The 23911-nt window shown below is 33.8% G+C and overlaps 1 protein-coding gene across 1 annotated transcript in view; it reads right to left on the bottom strand.

Moving 5' to 3' along the window:
* The window catches only part of PKHD1L1 (PKHD1 like 1), a 194951-nt gene that overhangs the window by 73322 nt on the left and 97718 nt on the right, over nt 1-23911 (bottom strand). Inside the window, exons 37-49 of the mRNA XM_074201203.1 lie at nt 22119-22345; nt 20769-21756; nt 17241-17489; nt 16152-16301; nt 13147-13321; nt 11857-12013; nt 11238-11394; nt 9693-9772; nt 8949-9078; nt 7036-7165; nt 5195-5436; nt 3963-4099; nt 737-1766 (exon numbers count right to left, since the gene is read on the bottom strand). Of these exons, the coding sequence (XP_074057304.1) occupies nt 737-1766; nt 3963-4099; nt 5195-5436; nt 7036-7165; nt 8949-9078; nt 9693-9772; nt 11238-11394; nt 11857-12013; nt 13147-13321; nt 16152-16301; nt 17241-17489; nt 20769-21756; nt 22119-22345 (3852 nt within the window). The remainder of the gene's footprint in view (nt 1-736; nt 1767-3962; nt 4100-5194; nt 5437-7035; nt 7166-8948; nt 9079-9692; nt 9773-11237; nt 11395-11856; nt 12014-13146; nt 13322-16151; nt 16302-17240; nt 17490-20768; nt 21757-22118; nt 22346-23911) is intronic.

Genomic DNA, 23911 nt, shown 5'->3' with positions numbered 1-23911 from the left:
TTTTAATGCATTGTTATCATAATTCTTATAATTAAATTTGAAAAGACAATTTTAGAATTCAACATAAACCAATTTAGTAGTAATATGAGAAATACAATTTGTCTAGTGCCTGAAAAATCTCTGTAAATGTTAAAAATCATCCTTTACATACTAGATAAAATATAATTTAGATTTATGTACATGCTACATGTTATCTTAAATGTGGAAATATCATATATGCGGGAAAAGTTATGTGGTGCAGAAAAGAGTGCAGCAGATCTGAATTCAGAAAGACCTGAATTCAGTCCTCTATCAAACACAGGCTAGTTTTGAGACCCCTGGGAAAGTCACTCAACCTTTATTTGTCTCAGTTTTATTATTTTTAATGTGGATAATAATAATAGCATCTATCTCCTAAGGTTATTATGAGGATCAAGTGAGATAATAATTGTTATTATATTCCATTATTTGTGGAATATTATGCAATAACCTAGAAGGAGATAGGTAGCATAGTGGATAGGCTAGCAGTCCTGGTGTCATTAGATCTGAATTCAAACCCAGTCTCAAACAGTTTTGAATGTCTATGTGACTCTGGGCAAGTCACTTAACTTCTCTATGATTCAGTTTCCTAATCTATAAAATGAATATAATAATAGCATCTGTCTCTCAGACTCTCCCAGAGATAATATCCATAAAGTGCTCTGCCAAACTTAAAGCCTAATACAAATATCATTTTTTATAATGGAAATAACAATACCTGTAAGTGAACCATCAGCATCTATAAGTACAGCTTCATGTTCCCATCGAAATCCAGCTTTGTTTGGTGCATTAAAGTATTGAATATCTATAAATTTGGCACTCCAGCCTCCACATGCATCATTGCAAACTCCAAGGATGGATGTTACTCCCAAAGCAACACAATTTGGACGGTCAAAGTTCATGAAATGTACAGAAGATACCATTAATCCTTCATTAAATGGAAGAAGTAGACCCTTTGAAGTACAATATGAAGGGCCCAGTCCAAGTTCATCAAGGTGACCAACTATCTTAGCATTTTTTATCAATGCTCCATTAATTTCACCCCACCCTCCCACATATGTAGCCAGAATCCTCTTGGTTTCTATTCCAACATCATCATTATTGATCATCACAAAGTTATGGAACTGAAGGGCTCCCCCATTGACCCATTCAGCTCCTTTTTGGCAATTCCAAGTAGTCAATGAATTAAACACTGCAGGCAAAGGAATGGTGGAAGTACAAGACCCTGTTTGCATGGGGAAATATTCTTCAAAAATCCACAAACCAAACCAACCTTGTGAATGAACAGTATTGTTAAAGAATTCTCCCAGGGGGACTCTTTTTTGGCAAATATTTGGATCATAAGATGGTCCATCAGGGTGGTTGTTCATTCGGTACCAGAAACCAAAATGAGTGCCACCAGCAGCGACATTGTGCCTTATGGTATTATTTGGGTTAGTCACCCAAAATGCAGCTGGAGTGACATCATCATTTAGCAGGCTAGTACTTTGCTGTACGAATATTGCCAGGTTATATTGAAGAATATTGCCTTGTTCAATTCCATCTTCTATGAAAAATGCTCCTCCTTTGATGTCATAAATGATGTTCCTCTCAACAAGAAGGTGGTGTGTGTTGTGAATAGTAACTGCTCTATTATAGGTCTGGTGAATGGCACAGCCCTTTACATAAGATCTGAACTTCAAATCTCCCAGTAGATGCCAGTGTATAGGATATCGGCCTAACCGGAAAGCCTGGCCAGCATGGAATACCTATTAGATACAAAATCACAGTTAAATAAGTCAACATGGTATAGTAGGGGATAGTAGTGGATAGAGTTATAGTCAGGAAGACCTGGGTTTGAACATCTTATCTCAGACACTTATTGGTTGTGTGACCCAGGTAAGTCACTGAAATGCTCCCTATTACAATTTTCTCATCTATAAAAGTAAGGCAATTTGGATCCAATGGGCTCTGAAGTTCATTTCAGCTTTAAATGTATGAGCATTTTTAGATGTCTCTTAAATATTTTTTTTCTCTAGTATGTCTTAGTAGAAAGGTCTTTGAATTTGTGATCAGAGTACTTGAATTCAAATCTAATTTCTGTTAGTTGCTACCTATAGGACCACAGTCAAGTCATCTAATTTCTCAAGTTCTTTGTTGCAAAATAAGGGGGTTAAACTATGTGATCATGAAGGTCCCTCCTGACATTTAAGGATTAATAATCACATTTTAAGAGCAGTTAGATGGTGCAGTGGATAGAGCAACAACCTTGAAATGAGGAGAACCAGTGTCTAAATCCAGCCTCAGACACTTTACTAGCTGTGTGACCTTGGGCAAGTCACTTAATCCCTACTGCCTGAAAAAAAGAAAGAAAAGGAAGGAAAGAAGGAAGGAAGGAAGGAAGGAAGGAAGGAAGGAAGGAAGGAAGGAAGGAAGGAAGGAAGGAAGGAAGGAAGGAAGGAAGGAAGGAAAGAAAGTCCTATTTCAAAAATGAGGAAACTGGAGTTCTCTATCTAACATGTTAAGTGAATTGTCCCTAGTCACAGTTTTAATAAATTTGGGGGTATTAAAACCTAGGTTACTAAGTTCAGTGATCTATGCACAGTGGAATTCTGCTTCTCGGGACTCAATATAAGAGGATGGTGACCAGAGACAGAAAGGAGGAGATGTTGTTGATAGAATCACAGTATCAACTGCCAATAAAGCTCCCAATGACAAGCAGGCAAACAAATACAGTTGAAGGAGTCAGTCAATCAACTAGCAGTTATTAAATGCTGACTATGCACTAGCCACTGTGCTAAAAAAGGGGAGACAAAGGAAGTTAGAGTACAATCCATGGTCTCAAGGAGCACCAGATTACTCTGAAGGAGAGGCAGAAGGCAGCATGTTCCAGGTGAAGCAAACTGCCACTGCCATTATTACTTCCACCGTCACCTCTTCTCAGAGGTGTAGAGAAACTCAGGAAACTTTCCCAAACTTAAAGCCTGGGAACCAGTGCACCAGAGCCCTAGAATTAGCCATGTTCTTCCACCCACCACTCCTGTTTTCCTGCCCAGCCTTTGCAGTCACTGTCCAGGGAATCCACTCCTGACAACTGTTTTTGTATCTCCAGTATGGTGCTGTGAAACTAGCAAATCCCAAACAAATGTCTTTTCATTCATTTGTAGAACTAAAACTGTAAGGAATATACACCTAGTGATGAGCTAGTAAATGTTTAACATCTGACTTTTCAGGGAAAAAATGTATATATGATCATTTTTAAGTGCAATCTGAATTATTAATATTTTCTATGATTTTTATCAACAAAACAGCAAATCAAGTTTTGATGAATCTAACAAATTTTAGTTATACCCAAGTAGGGACCCTGTACCTTCATGATAGCAAGCATTGCTCTCCTATGCCTTGCAACTATGACCCAGAAATGAGAAATGGGCAAAGCAGGCACTTGGTACTGCTCCCAGTGCTGACAACAAGATCTCCCTAGAGACCTTGACAAGGTGTTTTGCTCCCTTATCATCACTATTCTTGTGGCTTTGTGGGTGCTGCTGCTGTTGCTACCCCTTTACTTTGAAGGCCTACAACTGGTGCCATTTCCATCTCACTCCTAGTTAGCCCCCATCCCAGTGTCTATAAACCATTCTTCCTTTCTACCTGTGCTATCTAGGATAAGATAAAATGACATTACTTTTTGTTGTTCATTCCACCCAGAATTCAACTTAAAACATACTTTTAAAAATTCTTTAAGTGGTGTTTAGGAAACACTCAGAAAAAAGATGTTCACTTCATTCTGGCATCTTGATTCTGAACCTAAAATAATATTTTTAAAGCATTTAACCATCCTTAAAAGCACTTTTAAAATGCTAGCTAGTAATTATTATTATTATTACTATTATAATTATTAAGCTAGCTATACATTCATTTGCAATATGAGAAGAATGTGAACCTATTCAAAATGGACTACTTACCTCAACATATTCTATTCTTCCTGTAACTAGATCTGCACTAGGTTCAGGAGCATGAAACATAATACAGGCTCCAAACTGGTCACTTCCTATTTCTTCACCAAACTTCCCTTGTAGACATGTCTGAGTGGCAAATTCCCCTTTAAAAATAAAATGTTAATGCATAATTTCAGCAGTGATTATATAGACCATGTATATGTTTAATCATATCAAAAAAGGGATTTTTGATTCATTTCATCAGGGTTTTTCCTAGAGAAATTTAGGTAAATGAGCCCAGTTCATTGCATAGCACTTTTCAAAGCACTCAGATCCATAATCTTTCATCCTTGCTTTCTTTGAGGTAGATAGGCCAGTTATTATTATCATTCTCCTGAGCGACTTTTTATTATGTCAGATAATGGAATTTGCAGAGTTTAAGTAATGTAAGGAACTTTATTTTATCTTTAAATTCCCAGCATCCCATTTGTATCCATATTGCAGAAATTAACTAAATGCTGTATTAAAAAGTGAATTGAATTGATCTTTTTTCTATATAGTGCAAAAACTTTTGTTATTAGTTGTTTAATAGTGTTCACTGCAGTAGCAATCATGATTGAGTGAAATATTCAAGAGAAACATGAGATATATTGGGTTGCATTCTGTAATTTTATATATACAATAGATCTATTTTTACAGATGACATCCCAGAAGATAGGGATGTATAACTTTTTGAGAATAATAAAGAGGCTAAATGAATGAAAGATAAGTAGCTCAGTCTTTTTCCAGCATTTTGGATATTTAAGGAGAGCCCAGACTAGGTGCTTAGGGAGATTCATAAGTTGAAAGTAAATTATATAAAACACTAGATCAAAATAAAAAGAAATTCAAACATTGCAGAATAAAGAAGTCTATAAACTTAAAAGTAAAGGAACATATGATTTTATATCAAATTGGCAGAGTTTAATGTTGCTATAGAAACTACTGGTTTTCTTAAGGTTTTGTCCCAATGGTATTTAACTTTTTGTGTAGCCTTCAAACTAACACATTTTCTAAATTTCATTATTTAAAGTATCTTACTGAAATGTTTCACTTTTAAGAACCTTAACTGCACTTCTAAATTTCAACATACAATAATATGGTCAACAAAGATTTTGACTTGCATTTTAAAATTAAATTCATGCATCTTCAAATAATCCAAGAAAATTCTGAGCAAGGGTAGCATGATTAAAGAAGTTACAGCAATACTGTTAAAATACCTGTATCAAATCCATCAGGACATGCTGGTATTTTATCATTCCACACTACATTATTGGAGCCTCTCACTATGATATTTCTTGTTAGAACACCAACTTCTGCCCTTGCTTCAAACAATGTTCCATCAGGGAGTGTGATGGTCTTTCCTAAATGTGTGTACTCCAAGGGACTGGTTAGATTCACAGACATGCCATCCTCAGAAATGAATGCAATTGTCTTCTTTTCATTCTCTCTTTGACTGTGTCTGAAACAAGCAAAATAAAAACATAAGATTAACATGAAAAGCATGAGTTTTTCATGTGTTTATTAGTAGCCTATGTTTATTAGTTTTTAGGTTAAACTTAGTATCATTGAGGAAATGAGAAGAAATATAAGTGCTCAAAGGATCATGGGCAGGTTCTTTATTACTCATTAGCATGCAAGTGTCAAGGTCCCCTTGGATTTACAAATGAATAGTGGCTTTGGTTTTTAATAGTATTGTATCCTGATTGAGAACCCAGATTTCAAGATCTTTGTCTTTATATCTGGTTGTTGTTTCTGGGCTGATTCAAATAAACCAATTCTCAAAATATTAAAAGTTTCAAGTTCACAGACTCCCTGGAATCTCTTATTGGCCTCCATGGGCAGGTTAAAAGAGGCCTCTGGGGCTCCCAGTTTGAGATGCTGTTTTAAAGCATTCTCTAGTAAGTTTTCTCTGATTTTTCCCCTATTCTTAAATAATGTTCTGGCCTCCCTTTCTCTCCCAAAATATTTGTTTTTTTTTACTTCTTTTTGGCAATTTATCTATTATTTTTAAATATAGCTGTTTGTGTATGTTATATACCGCTACTAGCACATTTTGTTTGAACTTCTCATCTTCCTAAGCACCTAGTCTGGTGCTCTGCACATTGAGGGCTCTTAATAAAATTGAATTGAATTGAATATAAAGTACCAGAATGTAAGAACTGTATTTTTTCCATGTTTTATATAACAACTAAGCATACTCTTAGTGTTTGCTACATTGATACTGAGAAAGAAATGGTTGAAGAGGATGAAACAAAAAGAGAGAATGCAATATGCTTAGACCATCATCTAAACTGTACAATTCTCAATGATTTCACATTGAAAGACATTTCTATAAAATAGATTTTTAAAATATTCTACTTGAGACATTCTTGCTAAAGTGATTCTTTTGCTAATACATTATTAAAGTTTTTTCAGATGTCAGAACATAAGCACTAAGAAGTTAAGTGTATACTTAACTCACTTTAGCATCTGCGTGTCTATTTTTAACTTGTAAAATGGCAAAGTGACAAAAAATGCCAGCTTGAGTCTTAATTTCCTTTTTAAAAAAAGTCCAAAATTAAATGTGTGTCACAGAGTTAACATTATTGAGTAGTTTACCATTTAATCCTTGATAAATGTAGGCATTTCTAATCTTACTGTTGCCTAAGATTTAAACAATAAAGTGAAATTAATTCTTTTCTTTAGAAATGTAGTATAGTAATATTGCTAGACTGATGGTCTTAGTTATTTTATTTCCTGTCTACTAACTAAACTATATAATTAAACAGAAGGAAGAATTAGAGATAATTTTAGTTTTTTTTTTTTTTAAATCATTTACATCTCCTATTCTTTTTTTCCCCAATCATTACAAACATAGAAATCAGGAGGGACCAGTGCCATAAAGGGCAAGATAGAGACCCTAAACAGATGTCCTCCATTTCTTTAGTGTCCTCTAATTAAGAAACTTGGTTATAGCTTAGTATTTTGGCTAGTGTCAATTGATTCACTTGAAGTATCATAGTAAATGAAAATCATCCCCTATGTTTCATCTTGTTTTTATGGTCTTCTCTTGTTATACCTGTGTCCAGTAGTTGCAATGACAATTTCATCTCCCACATTCCATGTTACAGCTTCTTGTAAAATCAGACTGCTCTCCCCTGCTTCTGCGGTCTGAGCCAACCGAGTCCAGGTCACAGGAATAGGCAGACCTAGGACCAAACAAATTTCAAACAAGCAAGCATATAAATCCCTAATTTGAAAATATTTTCTTGTGCATTCATATCTTTATAAGAAAAGTACCAATGCTAGAGTTTACATTGATATCTATATCTATCTATCTATCTATCTATATGTGAATGAGTGTATATATATACATATATGAACACGTAGATATAAATATAGATATATAGCACATTCTCCTGTATTACAGACTAATCTGTAGTAAGTTTTTACTTTGGTTTTCTGTCTTCATATTTGGAAAAAATATAAGTAAAGTGCTTTCTATATTGTTATACATCCACTATCATAGGATTGACGACTGGGAAGACCCTTTGAGACCATCTTAACCAATTCCTTCCTTTTATATATGAGGAAACTGAGACCAGGAGAGGTTAAATGATTTTTCTAAGGTCACATAGGTTAATAAAAAAGCAGAGCCAAGATTAAAACTCAGGAATCTAACTCTAAATAAAGTAACTTGTTCAATGTGGGTAAGGGGAAGTTCACTGGATTTCAAGCCAGAAGACTTAGAACCTCTATCTGCCACTTACTGTAGGTGTGACATTGGACAAATTGCTTGATCTCTCTGGGTCATAGCTTACTCACCTTTAAAAAGACTTACAATTATTGGCAGCTGGGTGGTATAATGAATAGAGTGCTGATCCATAGTCAGGAAGATGAGTTAAAAACCTGTCTCAAGTATTTCCTTAGCTGTGTGACCCTAGGCAAGTCATTTAGCCTCTGTCTCAGTTTCCTCATCTGTATAATCAGGAAATACTAGAACCTACCTCTCAGGGTTGTTATGAGACTAAAATGAGATAATATTTGTAAAACACTTTGAAAACCTTAAAGCACTATGTAAATGCCAGATATTATTCTAATAAAAGAAGCTTTTGATACAATGTATTACAATTTTCTTTATGGTTTTTAGAGCATCCCCAAACCATAATTTCCTTATGAAATATAGTTCATATTTTTTACAGAGTAATAATCTAAATATGACATGATCTTATAGATAGAATGATATTTATTTTTATACTAATAGCAGTTAAATTATTAACTGATTGTAGATAGAAAATGAAACTGTTTCTCTTCTAAGAAACTGCATTCATGCAAACAAATCCAGTATCTTATTTGATATTTAGAAGCACAATATGTAAAGTCATGTATAAAAATACAGGTTTTTAAAAGAGAGAAATGAATGGGTGTTTATTGGTATTATAGAATTCAATATTTTATAATATACTGAAATTATTTTAAATAATGAATTCTTTGGGCACTTTTAAAAATGATTAAGTTTGTAAAAATTCTACTTATGTCTAACTTTTAAAAATATTTTTGGATTCTGAAAAAAAAATCTGGACTTGGACCTATGGTAAATATACAATATGCTACATGTGACCCAGGAAAAATAGCTTTCCCTTTCTAGATTTTCACTGCAAACTGAAAGATTTGGACTAGATAATCTGTAAGGTACCACCCAACCTGAAAAATCTTACAATTTCCTACATTTAGGATGTGAGAAGCCACACCAGATATTTAAAACCACAGCTCAAGAATAACCTGTTTTCCAAATGAATTACTATTCTCTACTTCCAGATGTTTATAGAATCCTTAAATGTCATTTTTATAAAACCACCTAAAGAATTCCATTCACCAAGTACTTCTACTTGTAATTGATGGATCAGCTCTGTAGTACAGTATAGCAGGCTTGTCTCTAGCCTCCAATACCACACTTTTATAATAAAGTCCCTTAAATATTGACTGAAATACCATGAAGATCAAGTATCCCCTCTCGTACAGCCAGAGTTTTTGCTCCATAGACTGGGAGCTCAGGAGAACGCAGGTGTCCATGTAGTGTAATAATTGCTTTGTGTTGGAAGGGAGATGCTTCAGTTCCAATCTAGATGAGATAAAATTCATATAATAAATTGAAATGTTTTCATTTCTGTCATGTGAAATAATGCATATCTTGTTTTTTTATTTTGTGTATATAGAGGTGATGGATGGGTCAGACTCATATTGTCCTCTGATATATTCCATCCAAAAGATTGTACCAAAAATCATGAGATCTTAGGTCTTATTTCTAGAGCTTTCAAGAAGAGGCAGTGTGATCTCTTGGTATATCATAGAAGGGTTTCATAGTTACATTGTGGTTTTATATAACTTTTGAAGTACGTTTGAACTCTGTGATCATCTTAGTTTCTATTTTCCAAAACATTTAGCCTTAACTTTTAGCCATCTTTTGTATGCCCCTCCTTTTGGAGGAATAAATAGTTCCAATAGTCCTTTCAACTGAATTTCACTACTGTTCAATGCTCAACTTGACATCAGTACACCCCTAGAGAATATTCTCAATTCTTCTTCCCCCCCCCCGCCACCCTGGACAAATGAAGGTGATATTACAGATCCTACTAACATCAGATGAACTAGGCTCTTTTAAAGAATATGCTACATTTAAGGAAACAGTGGAAAGGCAGAGGTGAATCAATAAGTATATGAAGTCCTTGTACATACCTGGAGAATGCCTCCATCAGTAATCAAAATGTTCTCTGCCTGAAGCTCGATATCTGCCTCATCAAATATTAGACTTCCCCCTATCAAACCATTTAAAAATTCATTACAATCAAAAATATAGTTAAAAGTTAGAAATCAAAATGAGTAGTTTATAGCATTTAAAGAATGTGTAAATGAATTCACAACTTATACTACAGTAAATTTTAATTTTTCTTCTCACCTCATGCTAGAGCTATGAATGGAATTGAACTTTTAAAGTTTTTAGTAGAATAATACTGATGGTGTTAGAAAATAGTCAGGCCCACACAATTCGTAGGTAAGAATTCTCCTGAATTGCCTTTTAAATGTAAACAATTTAAATTAGCTATATAAATTATTATAATATCATAAATCCAAGGTTATAAAAATATCAATATGGGCATAAACATGTAAGTAGGAAAAAAAAACACTTCCATGAGGAATGAAACTCTAATCTGCAACTTTAGTCTGATAATTTTCATTGACATCTCTTGAATCTATAATAACATTATAAGTAAACATTTTTGTAGAGTAAATTTTTTTTACCTATTGTCCAGATTAAAACAAAGGTACCATTTTCTAAATAAAAAATTTTATGTTAAATTTCTTTTTACCTTAAAGTCAGATTTTAGACAACCACTCCCACAAAGAGCACATCCAAAGGCCCCTGAAAAGTATTTGTTTAAAATAAAGCACAACTATATGAGTAGTGGAAACTGCAGTCTCAAAACCATGGACCAAAGCACTTTATAAATTGAGTTCATAGATCATCACTATGAAAGGAAACAAGTTTTTATTAAGGGGCAGGTACCATGGTAAATGTTTCACATTCACATTTATCTAATTTAATCCTTACAACAGTCCTGGGAAGTAGGTGCTATATTAGTTCCATTTTTACAGATCAGAAAACTGAAGTAATCAGCAGTTAAATGACTTGCCCAGGGTCCCATAGCCAAGAAGTATCTGAGGTTGGATTTTAATTGGTGTTCTTGATTCCAGGTCTGACACTCTATTTTCTGTTCTTATACTACCTACTCATTTTACATGCACTAACAAGTTCGATTATCAGCAGATTTGAAGAATCAAATTTTATTGAATTTAAATTTTTCAAATTTTAATTTGAAGAGGATATAAAGGAGCATGGTTAGAACCAGGCACACTGATAGCAAGAGTAATGCATAGTATGAAAGAAATGGCAGGTGGTCATTTGGTTTAAAAGGGCCTACAGGCCCTTGGGAATTCTCTGCAATGTCCATAAAGACCTTGAATCATCAAAAATAAGTTAAACTATTTTCATAAGAAACAACTACATATATAGGTGAGAGACAGAGAGAGAGAGAGAGAGAGAGAGAGAGAGAGAGAGAGAGAGAGAGAGAGAGAGAGAGAGAGAGAGAGAGAGAGAGTCAGAGAGACGGAGACAGAGGCAGAGACAGACAAATAAACAGAGTCAGAGAGACAGAGACAGAGATGAGACAGAGACAGAGAGAGACAGAGAGACAGAAAGACAGAGAGAGAGTGTTAGTTTACCTTGAATAAGCAGCATTTTAAGAACAGGGGTACTTTGATCCAACAAAATTATTTGTCCTTTTGGAATTACAACAAGTGACCCTTCTTCTGGGGGAGACTGACCTCCCCATGAAAAATTGGAGGACCAGACGTCAATATAGAGAAAATCAGCTTTATCCTGTAATAGAAAATAATTGTATTTCAATTACAAGACCTTTCTTTACTTCATTTTAGATAAATTTAAAAAAATTAACAACTTCCATTTTTGCCACATTTTACAGTTTAAAGTACTTTCAGATTTAATCTCTTTAAGACTTAGTGAAATATTAATATTTTCATATTATAGATGCAGAAATGGAGATTTAGAGGATTCAAGTGACCTGCCCATGACAATACATCTAAGAAGGAAAGAGTCAGCATTCAAATCTAGGTCTTCTGACAGCAAAATTGGCACACTTTCTACAATATCATGTTTCCTCTAAAAATGCAACATTATACATATCTGTATTAAAGTCATTTCACAATTATTTATATTAGGAGTGATTGAATACATAATACTTAGCCATTTGCCCCTCCTTCCCTAATACTGAAGTGTGCTAGACTTCATAACCATAGTCATTGTGCCCAATAGTACTTTTACCAGTTTGGCAATGCCATTGCTTCCAATGCTGACATAAATTTTAACCCTCTGGGAAGGAGAATGAGCATTTGTAACACAGATAATATATGTCTCATTGGTAGATTCCACTTTGCATGCAGCTTGTCCAATTATGACATGCACATCTTCCATATTTGAACTACAAAGAAGAAAAACAAACATACCAAGATATTTATGTTTGTTCACCCCAGACTTTTCTTGACTGTCTCAAATTCTTTTGTTTATATTTTTCAGATACTAAGCTAATTTCTTTTTTTTTAAAGATTTTTTCAAGGCAATGGGGTTAGGTGGCTTGTCCAAGGCCACACAGCTAGGTAATTATTAAGTGTCTGAGGTCAGATTTGAACCCAGGTACTCCTGACTCCAAGGCTGGTGCTCTATTCACTGCACCACCTAGCCGCCCCCTAAGCTAATTTCTTATCTTTTGATCCATATGAATTCACTTTTTCTCATGAATTACTTTAAATTCTTAGCACTATCAGCTGTCAGTTATGAAGATGCCAGATCATATTTTTATGGAAATATATGAAATAAATGTCCAGAAGAATGTAAATTAAATGATGAAAAGGCCAAGAAATATAGTCTCATAACTGTTTCTTCTTTTCCCCTAGTGGTTTTCTTCAGTACTCATTAGCACAGAATATATAAAATAAATGGTCCAAAACCACAAATTAATAAATTGAGCTACTTTCATTTTTTATCAGTAGGGTTAAAAGACTTAATTGGAGAGACTTATGGAACTATTTGCTAAAATGAATTTTATAGATTGTCAGTGGGTTTCAGATATATCCTTGCCATATCCTTTAATATGAATAAATTAAGAAGAATTTGACATATGAAGAAAGAATGATTTTTATTTGACTAATAGAAGGGAATTAAGGGTAGGATTAATAGCTATTTTCTGTAGTTTTGAGGGATTTTGAATCAATAGTGGTGACCTATTCTGCTTAAATTGAGGAGACTACAAGAGAAAGTTAGTTTAAATTCAAGATGTTTTTGGAAGACTTTCCTAACTATAAAAGGTCACTAAAGGATGCTACTTAATACATTTTTCTGAAGATTTGTATGAAGTGAAATCCTGTTTGAGATTAGGCTAAAAGATTCTTCAGTTTTTTTATTTTTATTTTCTGCTTCATTCTAAAAGATAGTATTTATGGATAATCTCTCCAGGAAATAAATGTGGAATTTTTTTTCACCACTTTTCAAGCAAGTACTACCTTGAAATAAGAAAAGATCTGTACGTGGAGGAAAAGAAATTATAAAAACTAGTACCTAAATCCTGATCCTTTGATTGTAAGTCTTGTACCTCCTGCTGTGCCTCCTCTTCTTGGTGCTACGTCAGTGATGACTGGAGTTAATGAGGTCATATATGTAAAAGTAATGTTTGACTGAAAGGAGTATTCCCCATTAGCAACCCTCACTTCACATTCTTGTTGAGTTCCACTGCCTGTGGGAATAAGTTCACAATGAAAAGAGGTTTACTGTTTCACTTTTTTTTTACATCAATGCCATATATTCCCACAGTTAGAGAATATATATATATATATATTGTATATATATATACAATATATATATATATATATATGATATTAAAAGTTAAGGCAGACCCTTAGTTGTAATTCTTGACTATGTGAACCACAGATTATAAAGGAATTGTTACAAAGTCCATGAGCTAAAACTTGGCCATTTTACTTCTCAAAGAACCTTTCAAGTCATCAAGTCAGATCTTATGGTTCTGTCATGCCCCTTATATCAGGGACTCTCAATATTTTTTGAATATTTGGATCCCTGTAGTTTGTAAAGCCTAAGAACCCCTTCTCAGAATTAGTTTTTAAATATATAGGACAGGGGCAGCTAGGTGGTGCAGTAGACAACACCGCCCCTGAAGTCAGGAGTACCTGAGTTCAAATCTGGCCTCAGACACTTAATAATTACCTAGCTGTGTGGCCTTGGGCAAGCCACTTAACCCCATTGCCTTGCAAATAAAATGTTAAATATATAGGACAAAAAACATTGACAAAAGGAGTCAAATGTGATGATAATAAAATATTAATAAAACAAAGTCATTGATTCCAAGTTAAGAATTCTTGATGATGAAAATAATGATGACAACAAAGCTAAGAGGCAACATTAAAGCAATGCTTGAAGTTTTGCACAATAATTAAAGCATATGTTATCTCATTTAACTTTTCCCTCCATGCCCTATAAAGTAGTTGCTTTTATTATTATCATTTTACAGATAAGGACACTGAGGGTTGAAGTGGATAAATGACTTACTCAGAGACACATAGGTAAGGGGCAGTGCCTTTGTATATTTATCCTGGGGATGAGACAGCACTAGTACCCCCAAATCCTCAGAAATTGGTCTAAGTCATTTGCTAATTCCAAAGTCCTTGACCTGTACAGTTTTCATGGAGTCATTTGTATTCCCCTTTGACCTATTAAATGCCCCAGAAATTCTGTTTCTTCCATTTTGCCTTTTTCTTTATATTTTTTTTATTATTTAAGGCAATGGGATTAAGTGACTTGCCCAAGGTCATATAGCTAGGCAATTATTAAGTGTCTGAGATCGTATTTGAACTCAGGTATTCCTGACTCCAGAGCTGGTGTTCTATCCACTGTGCCACTTAGCTTCCCTCTCTTCCTTTTTGAATCCATTAAGCAAACAGTCAGTACTTATATAGGAAGTAGAAAGTAACCCAAAATAATTTTGGATGCTGAGTGGATTTCTGAAAATAAATGAGAATATTATTGAAATAAACTACCATTACATAGTCTAGCAAAGCCTGGACTTATGATTTATTACATATTGAGGTCACTGCATAAGTAGAATAACATAAGCTTAGGGTCTGGAATTCTATTTTCTGTTTTTTATCTTTCTATATCCAGGTCCACCTTGCATCCCAATCTTGAACCCCCAACTTATGTTAATTTTGGTGACTATCACTGGCCCAGGCAAATGGTTTAATTGGTTTATCAATAGGAAAAGAGGTTTCTGCTTCAAATGGTCATCAAGTTAAAAAACTTGATCAGTTTGCTAGAGTGATAACTCCTCACCTTTCTTCATAAGTAGTACTGGTTCTCCTGTGAGTAAGGTGAAGAGCCAGATGTTCTGGTGATTTTCTCCTCTAGAAATTCAAAGCAATAATTTCATGCTTGAGGAATAAGTGCAAGAAATTGGTGGCCATTGCTTGTGCTGCAATTTTGCTGAATGTGTTTCTAGATTTCAAATTCTGGGAAAGAACTGGGGGTCCATCTAGGCTGAGAACTTTGAAATAATTCTTAGGGACTTGGTTTCAACGCAGTGGATAGAGTATTAGCCTTGGAATTAGGAGGACAGGAGTTTAAATCCAGCCTCTGACAGTAGTTGTATGATGTTGGGCTAGTTACTTAATCTTGATTGCCTGCATCCAGGGTCATCTCCAGTTGTTCTTATTCATATCTGATCACTGGATCCACATGACTCTGGAGAAGAAAGTGGTGACTTAGCACAACACTCCCTTAGTCAAATCCAATTCATGTGCTTGTTATGGCATCACCTCCCCTGATGTCATGGTCTTCTTTGAAAATGAAGGACAAACATTATTATCATCATTATACTGAAGAAAGAGGATGCCTATAGATAATTTTGCCTGCAACTTGACAGTATATGTTTTTGTAAGGAAACTTTGATTTTTCCTACTAAGAATAAAATCCATTACATGTCCAGTAGTCCTAATGTTCACCAGATCAGAAACTGAAACTATCCAGAAGTTGAAATGTTCAGACCCTACAATCAAGAATAAATAGACTATTGGGCATATGTGTGTAGGGAGTTGGGGGGTGACAGAAGTACTGCTGTGCAACTGAATAGGTATGAGAACTAAGGTCTTCAGATCTAATGATCTTCTCAATGATGTCAGATAAGTGATGTTATTGAAGATGGAGTGAAAATTAGTATGGAAGTAGTAGTGAGGAGTTATCCATTTTGCCTGCTGGGATATGGATAATTTATGAGTTAAATAAAAATAATAACATTTTATTGCAATAATAATTAAACCACAGACATATATATATATATATATCATATATCTTGAAAGATATATGAATAAAAAAACCCAATGTCTGGGGAAGAGGGAGAAAAAAGAAGGAAGGAAAGAAGAAAGAAGGAAAGAAAGAAATTCATAACTTCTTCAAATAATTATTATCAAGTTAAATGATCCCAACATAGAATCTCATACTGGGACAAATGGTGTTTCTAATTTCTCATAGCACCAGTATCTTTAATCATCACTTACCATTATTAGATGGAACTTTACAAAATAAGGTATCACAGTCAGATCGAAGTCTATCTACTTCACATTCAGTGTTGCACACTGAGACCATTGAACTTTGTGCATTAAACCCGGAACCAATCACTGTCATTGTTAGCCCACCACCAAAGCTCCCTGGGCATAGAAATAAAAAGGAAAGGAGAAAAAAATGAGAAAATTATCTAGTTAGGAGAAATCCACCAAGATTATTCTTAATTAATATGACTTGTAGCCTTAAAATGCCATTAAATTATGATAAACAAGTTGTATCATCTGAAATCTTATAAATAGTATAGTTGCTTAATAGAATTTATTTATAGAGCAATAATTAAATGTTCCCACTATTTTTTGAGAGAAAAGTAAAGGGGAAAAGCATTTAAATGGTTTCAGTTTAAAAAAAAACCTTGATAATTTACTTGTTTAAAATATCAGTTGGGGTGGCTAGGTGGCACAGTAGATAGAGCACCAGTCTTGGTGTCAGGAGGACCTGAGCTCAAATTTGACCTCAGACACTTAATAATTACCTAGCCATGTGGCCTTGGGCAAGCTACTTAACCCCACTGCCTTGAAAAAAATCTAAAAAAAATAATAAAATATCAGTCACCAAACTAAATTATTCTTCTATTCAAATACTTGCTGCTTGTAATTAAATATAAAAAAATTGTCTAAAATTTTTTTCGATAGAAAAAATATTTAACTTAAACAGAAAAGACTATTACATTTATTACATTTATGGAACTTGATTATCTATTATTTGGTAGTTTCCCCCCCCCGTACTGTGTGTGTTTTAATTTGTTTTTTATAAAAGGTCTGAACACTTTGAGGATAACATATTGGTTCATATGGCATCTGGTATAATAAGTATTGTCCATTCAATTAATGTTTTTTAGTTATTTAAGGGGATTCTGATATATTCACTTATTTGGAGCAATACAAATATTCTTTAGTATTTTACAGAAACTAAAAAATTAATACAGTGATAAATTTTGCATAATATGTATGATATAAATCACACTTTTTTTTACTGTAAAGACTTGTTAAAATGACCTTCTAAATTTTTAAACCATTAGTTACCTTGTCTTGGAAAAAGATTTTGAATTGTGAGTGAATACTCAAAAGCAATAGTGGAAATTGCATAGCCTCTTGTCAGATGTCTTAGCATAACAGGGAAAATGCCACCAGCATGGTTTCCAACTTTGCATCGCAATACACTGTCATTGACCATTGTGATGTTACATTGAGTATCATCAATCATTACAACAATCTTGGAGACATCAAAACCAAAAGAAGATCCAGTGATTTCAATTTCAGTACCAGGTGATCCTTTAAAAAAATTCATAAGCGTTTTTGTATTTACTTATATTCACTTTTTCACTTACCTAATTGTAATATTCAAAAATAGCATTAACTTCAGGAAAAATACATGCATGCCAGTGCAATCTATAAAAATTCCAAATGCTACATGGTTTACTAAACCTAGGAGCAAATTATCTGCAAACAATTTAACTATCAAGGCTCTTCTAATTATTCTACCAGGTTCTAGATCACTGACTTGGATTCATTGCAATAGTAGAAATTAATGGGGAGGTTCAAGATTAGATTCAAAGGGAACATGACTATTTGGTATATAGGCATGTAAATATTCATATCAAAACTAAACACAAATGATGAGGAATTATCTTACATATTATTTACCTCAACATACTTACTATTAGTAGTTCTATTTAAGAGTAATTATATTTAAATTAATGCACATTTATCATTATTTGTATCAAAAATCTATTTCAATAAGTAGTATAAGTATACACATTCACTTGCTATTTGAAGCTCTTTGTGACTGTTGTACAATGAAGAGCATCTGGCTCTGGAGAGAGAGAATATGGATTCAAATCCTACCCCTAGTGCCTACCACCTTGGGGAATTTGGTCAATTCATATTACCTGAGGATATATAAACATTTATATATGCATACACGCATGTAACATAAATATGACAGATTATGTGTGTGTATATATATATATATATGTATATATACAAATCTGAAATTACAAGGAATTTTTGGAAGAAAAAAATCAGAAATTTATTTACTGCAGAGACAGAGATGGTTGATAAAATACTTCACTCCAAAGATGAACATAGTAAAAAGTAAGAGTTGAAATAAGTTCTTTACACTATATTTTCTTTCAGTTTAATTATTATAACTTCTGATCATAAGAAATTGTTCACCAATTTTTGTGATTTTTAGATTAATGATGGATAATTCTAAAGGCAACTCATTGTAATGGAGAGTGAACAGGTCTCAGAATGAGAAAGAATTGGGTTACAGTGTTACTTCTACCTTGTGACTCGACAAGTCATTGGATCTCAATGCTCCAAGAATATATATAATACACAAAAACATGCAAATATATAAGAATGATATCAAAAGGAAGAGATTTAAATAGAGATGGTCAGAAGAATCAGAGTGATATACTGATGAATATTCCTTCCTTTGCAAGTACATGCAATTACAAAATATGAATAAATAAATTCTAATTTTTAGAAAGTTTTTCTTCACATAAAATCTAATTTAAATTCTCTCCAACAGTCAACTAAATGTTTTTCTTCTTTCTGAAGACAAGCAGATTTATAACCACTTCTCCATTAAAATCCTTTAAATACCCAGCAATACCACTACTGGGTCTATACCCTGAAGAAATGAGGAAAAAGGGTAAAAACATTACTTGTACAAAAATATTTATAGCAGCCCTGTTTGTGGTGGCAAAGAATTGGAAATACAGTAAATGTCCTTCAATTGGGGAATGGCTTAGCAAACTGTGGTATATGTATGTCATGGAACACTATTGTTCTATTAGAAACCAGGAGGGACAGGATTTCAGGGAAACCTGGAGGGATTTGCATGAACTGATGCTGAGTGAGATGAGCAGAACCAGAAAAACACTGTACACCCTAACAGCAACATGGGAGTGATGTTCAACTTTGAAGGACTTGCTCATTCCATCAGTGCAACAATTGCGAACAAGTTTGGGCTGTCTGCAGAGGAGGGTGCCATCTGTATCCAGATAAGGAGCTGTGGAGTTTGAACAAAGTACAAGGACTATTCCTTTTAATTTGGAAAAAAACAGATATCTTATTGTCTGATCTGGTTACCTCTGAGAATTCTGTTCTCTTTAAGGATATGATTTCTCTCTCATCACACCCCATCTGGAGCAAGGTACAACATAGAAACAAAGTAAAGACTGACGGAGTGCTATCTGTGGGGTGGGGGTGGGGGGAGGGAAGCAAGATAGGGAGAAAATTGTAAAACTCAAATAATATCTTTAATAAAAAAAATGCAAAAAAATCCTTTAAATACCTGAAAATATTTTTCATGTATCCCTCTTTATTTTCTTCAGGCTAAATATTCCTAGTCCCTTTAATGAATTGTCATACATCACAAGATCTTTCATCATCCCTAGAAACTCTTCAAACTAATTAATGTCCTTTCTAAAATGTGACATTAAGGAATAAATACAATTTATGTATTCTATTCATAGTTTTATTTTTTGTTATCATATCCATAGGTTTCTTAATTACATGGAAGTCCTAAGTGGAGTTTTTAATGAATAGTTTTCTGACCAATTCTACTAGGTAGTCCTAAGGAAAGTCTTCTCTTTGAGTTCAAAAATCTACTTCACCACTAAGAGATGGGAAAGGAAAGATTAAAAAGCAGTTTGATTGAAAAAAATTATCTGAGAGTTTTAGAGCACTACAAGCTTAATATGAGTTAACATTGTAATACAGCAGTCACAGAATTGAGAGGTAGTTTCCAGGAATAATAAGACGTCACATTATATTCTTTCCTGATCAAACCACACCTGGAATATTGTGTTCAGTTCTGGCTACTACAGTTTAAGAAAGACATTGATAACTTGAAGAATGTCCCAAGAAGGATAATCAGAATGGTAAAGATTCTTGACTCCAAACTAAATGAACATGGGTCAAAGAAACAAGAGATTTTTGAGACTGGAGAGAAGAAAAATCAGAGGAGATATAAAAGCTGACTTTAAATATTCAAAATGGTATCAAAATAATCAAAATGATAGAGGCATTAAATTTTATTTATTCAGTCCTAGAAGCAGAATGAGGAGTAACAATCAAAAAAAAAACTGAGGAAAATGTAGAGATGATATCAAGAATAACTGCCCAACAATTGAAGCTATCCAAAAAATAGAATGGGTTGCCTTTTGAGGTAGTGAGTTCCTCCTCACTGGAAAGTGTTGAAACTAGGTGATGTCCTTGTTGCATATTGTTATAGAGGATATTACTTTTTGGGAATGGGTGAGCCTAATTGGAGATTTTGGTCCATTCTAATTCTCAAATTCTTTGATTCCACAAATTATATCAAAAAATATTTTACAAAACACCATGAAATACAAAGAAGGAATTCAGAATTTCCAGAGTGTGCATTTTAGTAATTATTGTTCAGAGGAATTATTTGCAAAAACATATTTAAATCACCTTTTAATCTAAAATAATAAAAAAATCACATACTAACTCATTATTATTGAGTTGCATTGATGAGATAATACCAAGACAGTAAAACTGAAAATAAGAAAGTACCTCTGTCTGGGGCAACATCCTTGAGAAATGGCGTATCATCCAGTGAGTATGTGAACGACAATGGCAGGGAGATAAATGAGTTTATGAGGATCCTCACGTGGACAACTGCAGTTGATCTGGCTGGAGTGTTGCAGTGTATTTCACTGGGGGTGATTGATACAATTTCACATGAATCATCTCCAATGATTACTGTTGTATTGCCCGGAGAGAACCCATTTCCTGTAATGATCAAAGCAGTACCTCCCGCAATGCTTCCAGAAGTTGGCAATAAAGATGCTACTAAGTGACTATTCACAGTGAAATTTCCGGAAGCCAGGCCTTTACTTGTCACCACTACTTTAAGTGGATAATAGCCAACTGGGATTGCATGCACGGCCACAGCAATGCTTGTGTCATTAACATCTACTGCTCTGAATTGTCTGTCTCCAATGTAAACGAGAATGTTCTCCACACATTCCCCAAATCCTTGTCCTTCTATCAGAAACATTGTAGACACATTCTGTAAAATGCTTGGGAAGATTCCTGTTACAAAGGGTGTGATATAGTCCAAGTAAGAAAAGCTACAGTTTCCTTCGCACTGAGCAGGGATATCATGTATTCGAAGTTCTATGACCGTATGCTGCTCAGGAGCAGGGGATGTCTCACACTCAATCACAGTATAATTGACTGACAAAATGGTGCATGGAAAACCTCCAAAGGAAGCTTTGATATGAGCAGAAGAAGCAGCAAATCCTGACCCTTTAATGATCACTTTTGTCATCCCTTCGGTAGATCCAACATTTGGAGACACCAAGTCAACATGGGGCAAAAGAATAAATCGTCTTTCCAATTCTTTGGTCAAGGTGTTTATGGCTGTACCCAAATTGTGTACAGTTAATGTGACATATTCTGCAATCCCAATAGCCATTGAGTTTTGAGGGTCAATACGACACATAATGACATTTTCAGAACTGTCTTCTATTACACAGGGATAGCCACCAATGGTAACCTGAAAGTATTTTAATTGTAAAATGAAATCAGCAACAATTTCCATGGATATAAAATTAAGTCTCTTGATCAATGGTAAATTAAATTGGAAAAAATATATCTAATTATTTTCAAACACACATTCAGGAAGTATAATTATTTTACAATAGTAATATTATTGCTGTTTATTATTAATATTAACATTTTAAAAACTGAGACACAAAGCTACAAGACTTGGAACCAAAAACTATATATATATATATATATATGTATGTATATATATATATATACATACATATATATATACACATACACACACATATATATACATATATATTATTACATTGAAGACTTCATATTTTACATGCAAAAAGTAGTTCTTACCTCATTAGCATATCTAAGATTGCTAAAACGATGTCCAGTTATTGTTATCACTTCATTTACTGTGCCATAGGATGGGCTAATGTTATTTATGGATGGTGAGTAACAGCTTGAAAGCTCAAAGGAAATTTCATTAGGATTTTTAACTCTAGTATTATTCTGATTATATGAGGGCTCCTCTGCCATACAGTCTGCTGGAGATATTCTTATGCTTGATTCATTAGGTACTCCTTGTTACAAAAAAGAGTTGCATGTGAGTTACAGACAATTATGGAAATAATATTTTGGCAAAGATGCATAATCTTCTTAATACCTAATCTATCAATAGCAATGGCATTTACATAATATTTTGTGGTCTGAAAAGTTCTTTGCATTTATTAGCATTTTTAGTTCTCACAAAAGCCCTATAAGATAGATTTTATTTTGATGGAAAAACTGAGGGTGAAAAAAAGTGAAAAAGTGTGTCATCTCAAAAAATATTACCCAGTTTTACAGATGAAGAAAATGAAGTTAAGAGAAATTGGGTAGGAGTTAGTGAGTAAGGAAAGATTTGAACTTAGATCTTTCTCATCCCAGAGTCTAGCACTTTATATACTACTTAGATGCTTTACATATTACTGGATAAGTTCTTTTGTAAATTTAGCTGAACAAATATGAAAAACTTTTGAGTCATAAGTTTTCACTAATGCATAAGCATACTCCAGAATTCTTTGAATTGTTTGTAGCCTACTGTGCATGGTAAAAATTAGTCATGTTTCTATATCTTCAAAAATATTATTGTGACTATGAAGTGTCAACTAATCAAAAAAGGCTTTGAAAAATTAAGAAAATAGTTGCTTGTACTAGGTTCACTTCTAGCAGATGAAACGACATGACTAATTTGATTTTCTTAAAAATCAAAAACCTATTATAAAGATGTTTTATAATACAGGGTGTTCTGAGAAACCTGTTTTGAACAATGCCATTCACATCCGGGGGGGGGGGGGGAGACTACAGAATCTGAATGGCCTTCCTATCCCATGGTTTTTCTTTCTTTTCCTTTAGTCCTAATTCCTTATGCACAAAATTACTGATATGTACATATATTAAACACAAAAATACATGTATAACTTTTACCAGACTATTTGCCGCTGAGGAAAGGAAAGTGGAAAGGGAGGGTGGTTGAAAAATGTATAACTTATAAATATGCAAGTGGATAAATGTTGAAAAACTTCCATAACATGTAAGTGGAAAAATAAAATAACATTTAAAAATAAAATAAAATAAAATATAAGGTGTTTGAAAAAATTTAGTGCAGTTTTAAGCTGTTAAAATTTTAAGTCCTGGATTTAGGGATCAGGAAGACCTTGGGGCAGCTAGGTGGTGCAGTGGATAGAGCACTGGCCCTGGAGTCAGGAGTACCTGAGTTCAAATCTGGCCTCAGGTACTTAATATTTGCCTAGCTGTGTGATCTTGGGCAAATCACTCTTAACCCATTGCCTTAAATAAATAAAATTCTAAAAAAAAGGAAAAAAAGGAAGACCTGATTTCAAATCCTACATTATCCACAAATTAGTTGTCTAATCTCTTAGCTTCCGTATCTTAAGGTATAAAAACTAAAAGCAGTTAAAGCTTATAACCATGCCTAGATTATTGAGGTATTCTGCATTTATATATAGAGATCTTAAATGCAATTATCTTTTTCATTAATCTAAGGCAAAATTTTAAGAGATATGACACAAATTATTCATTACATAGTCATAACTTTGCTTGGGTAATTTACATTCTACTTGAGTTCTCTCATTAGTATTTTAAAT

Source organism: Macrotis lagotis, chromosome X (genome assembly GCF_037893015.1).
Source record: "Macrotis lagotis isolate mMagLag1 chromosome X, bilby.v1.9.chrom.fasta, whole genome shotgun sequence".
Taxonomy (NCBI): Eukaryota; Metazoa; Chordata; class Mammalia; order Peramelemorphia; family Peramelidae; genus Macrotis; species Macrotis lagotis.
The sequence above is the reverse complement of the archived record's forward strand: the minus strand, read 5'-3'. Positions and strand labels throughout refer to the sequence as shown.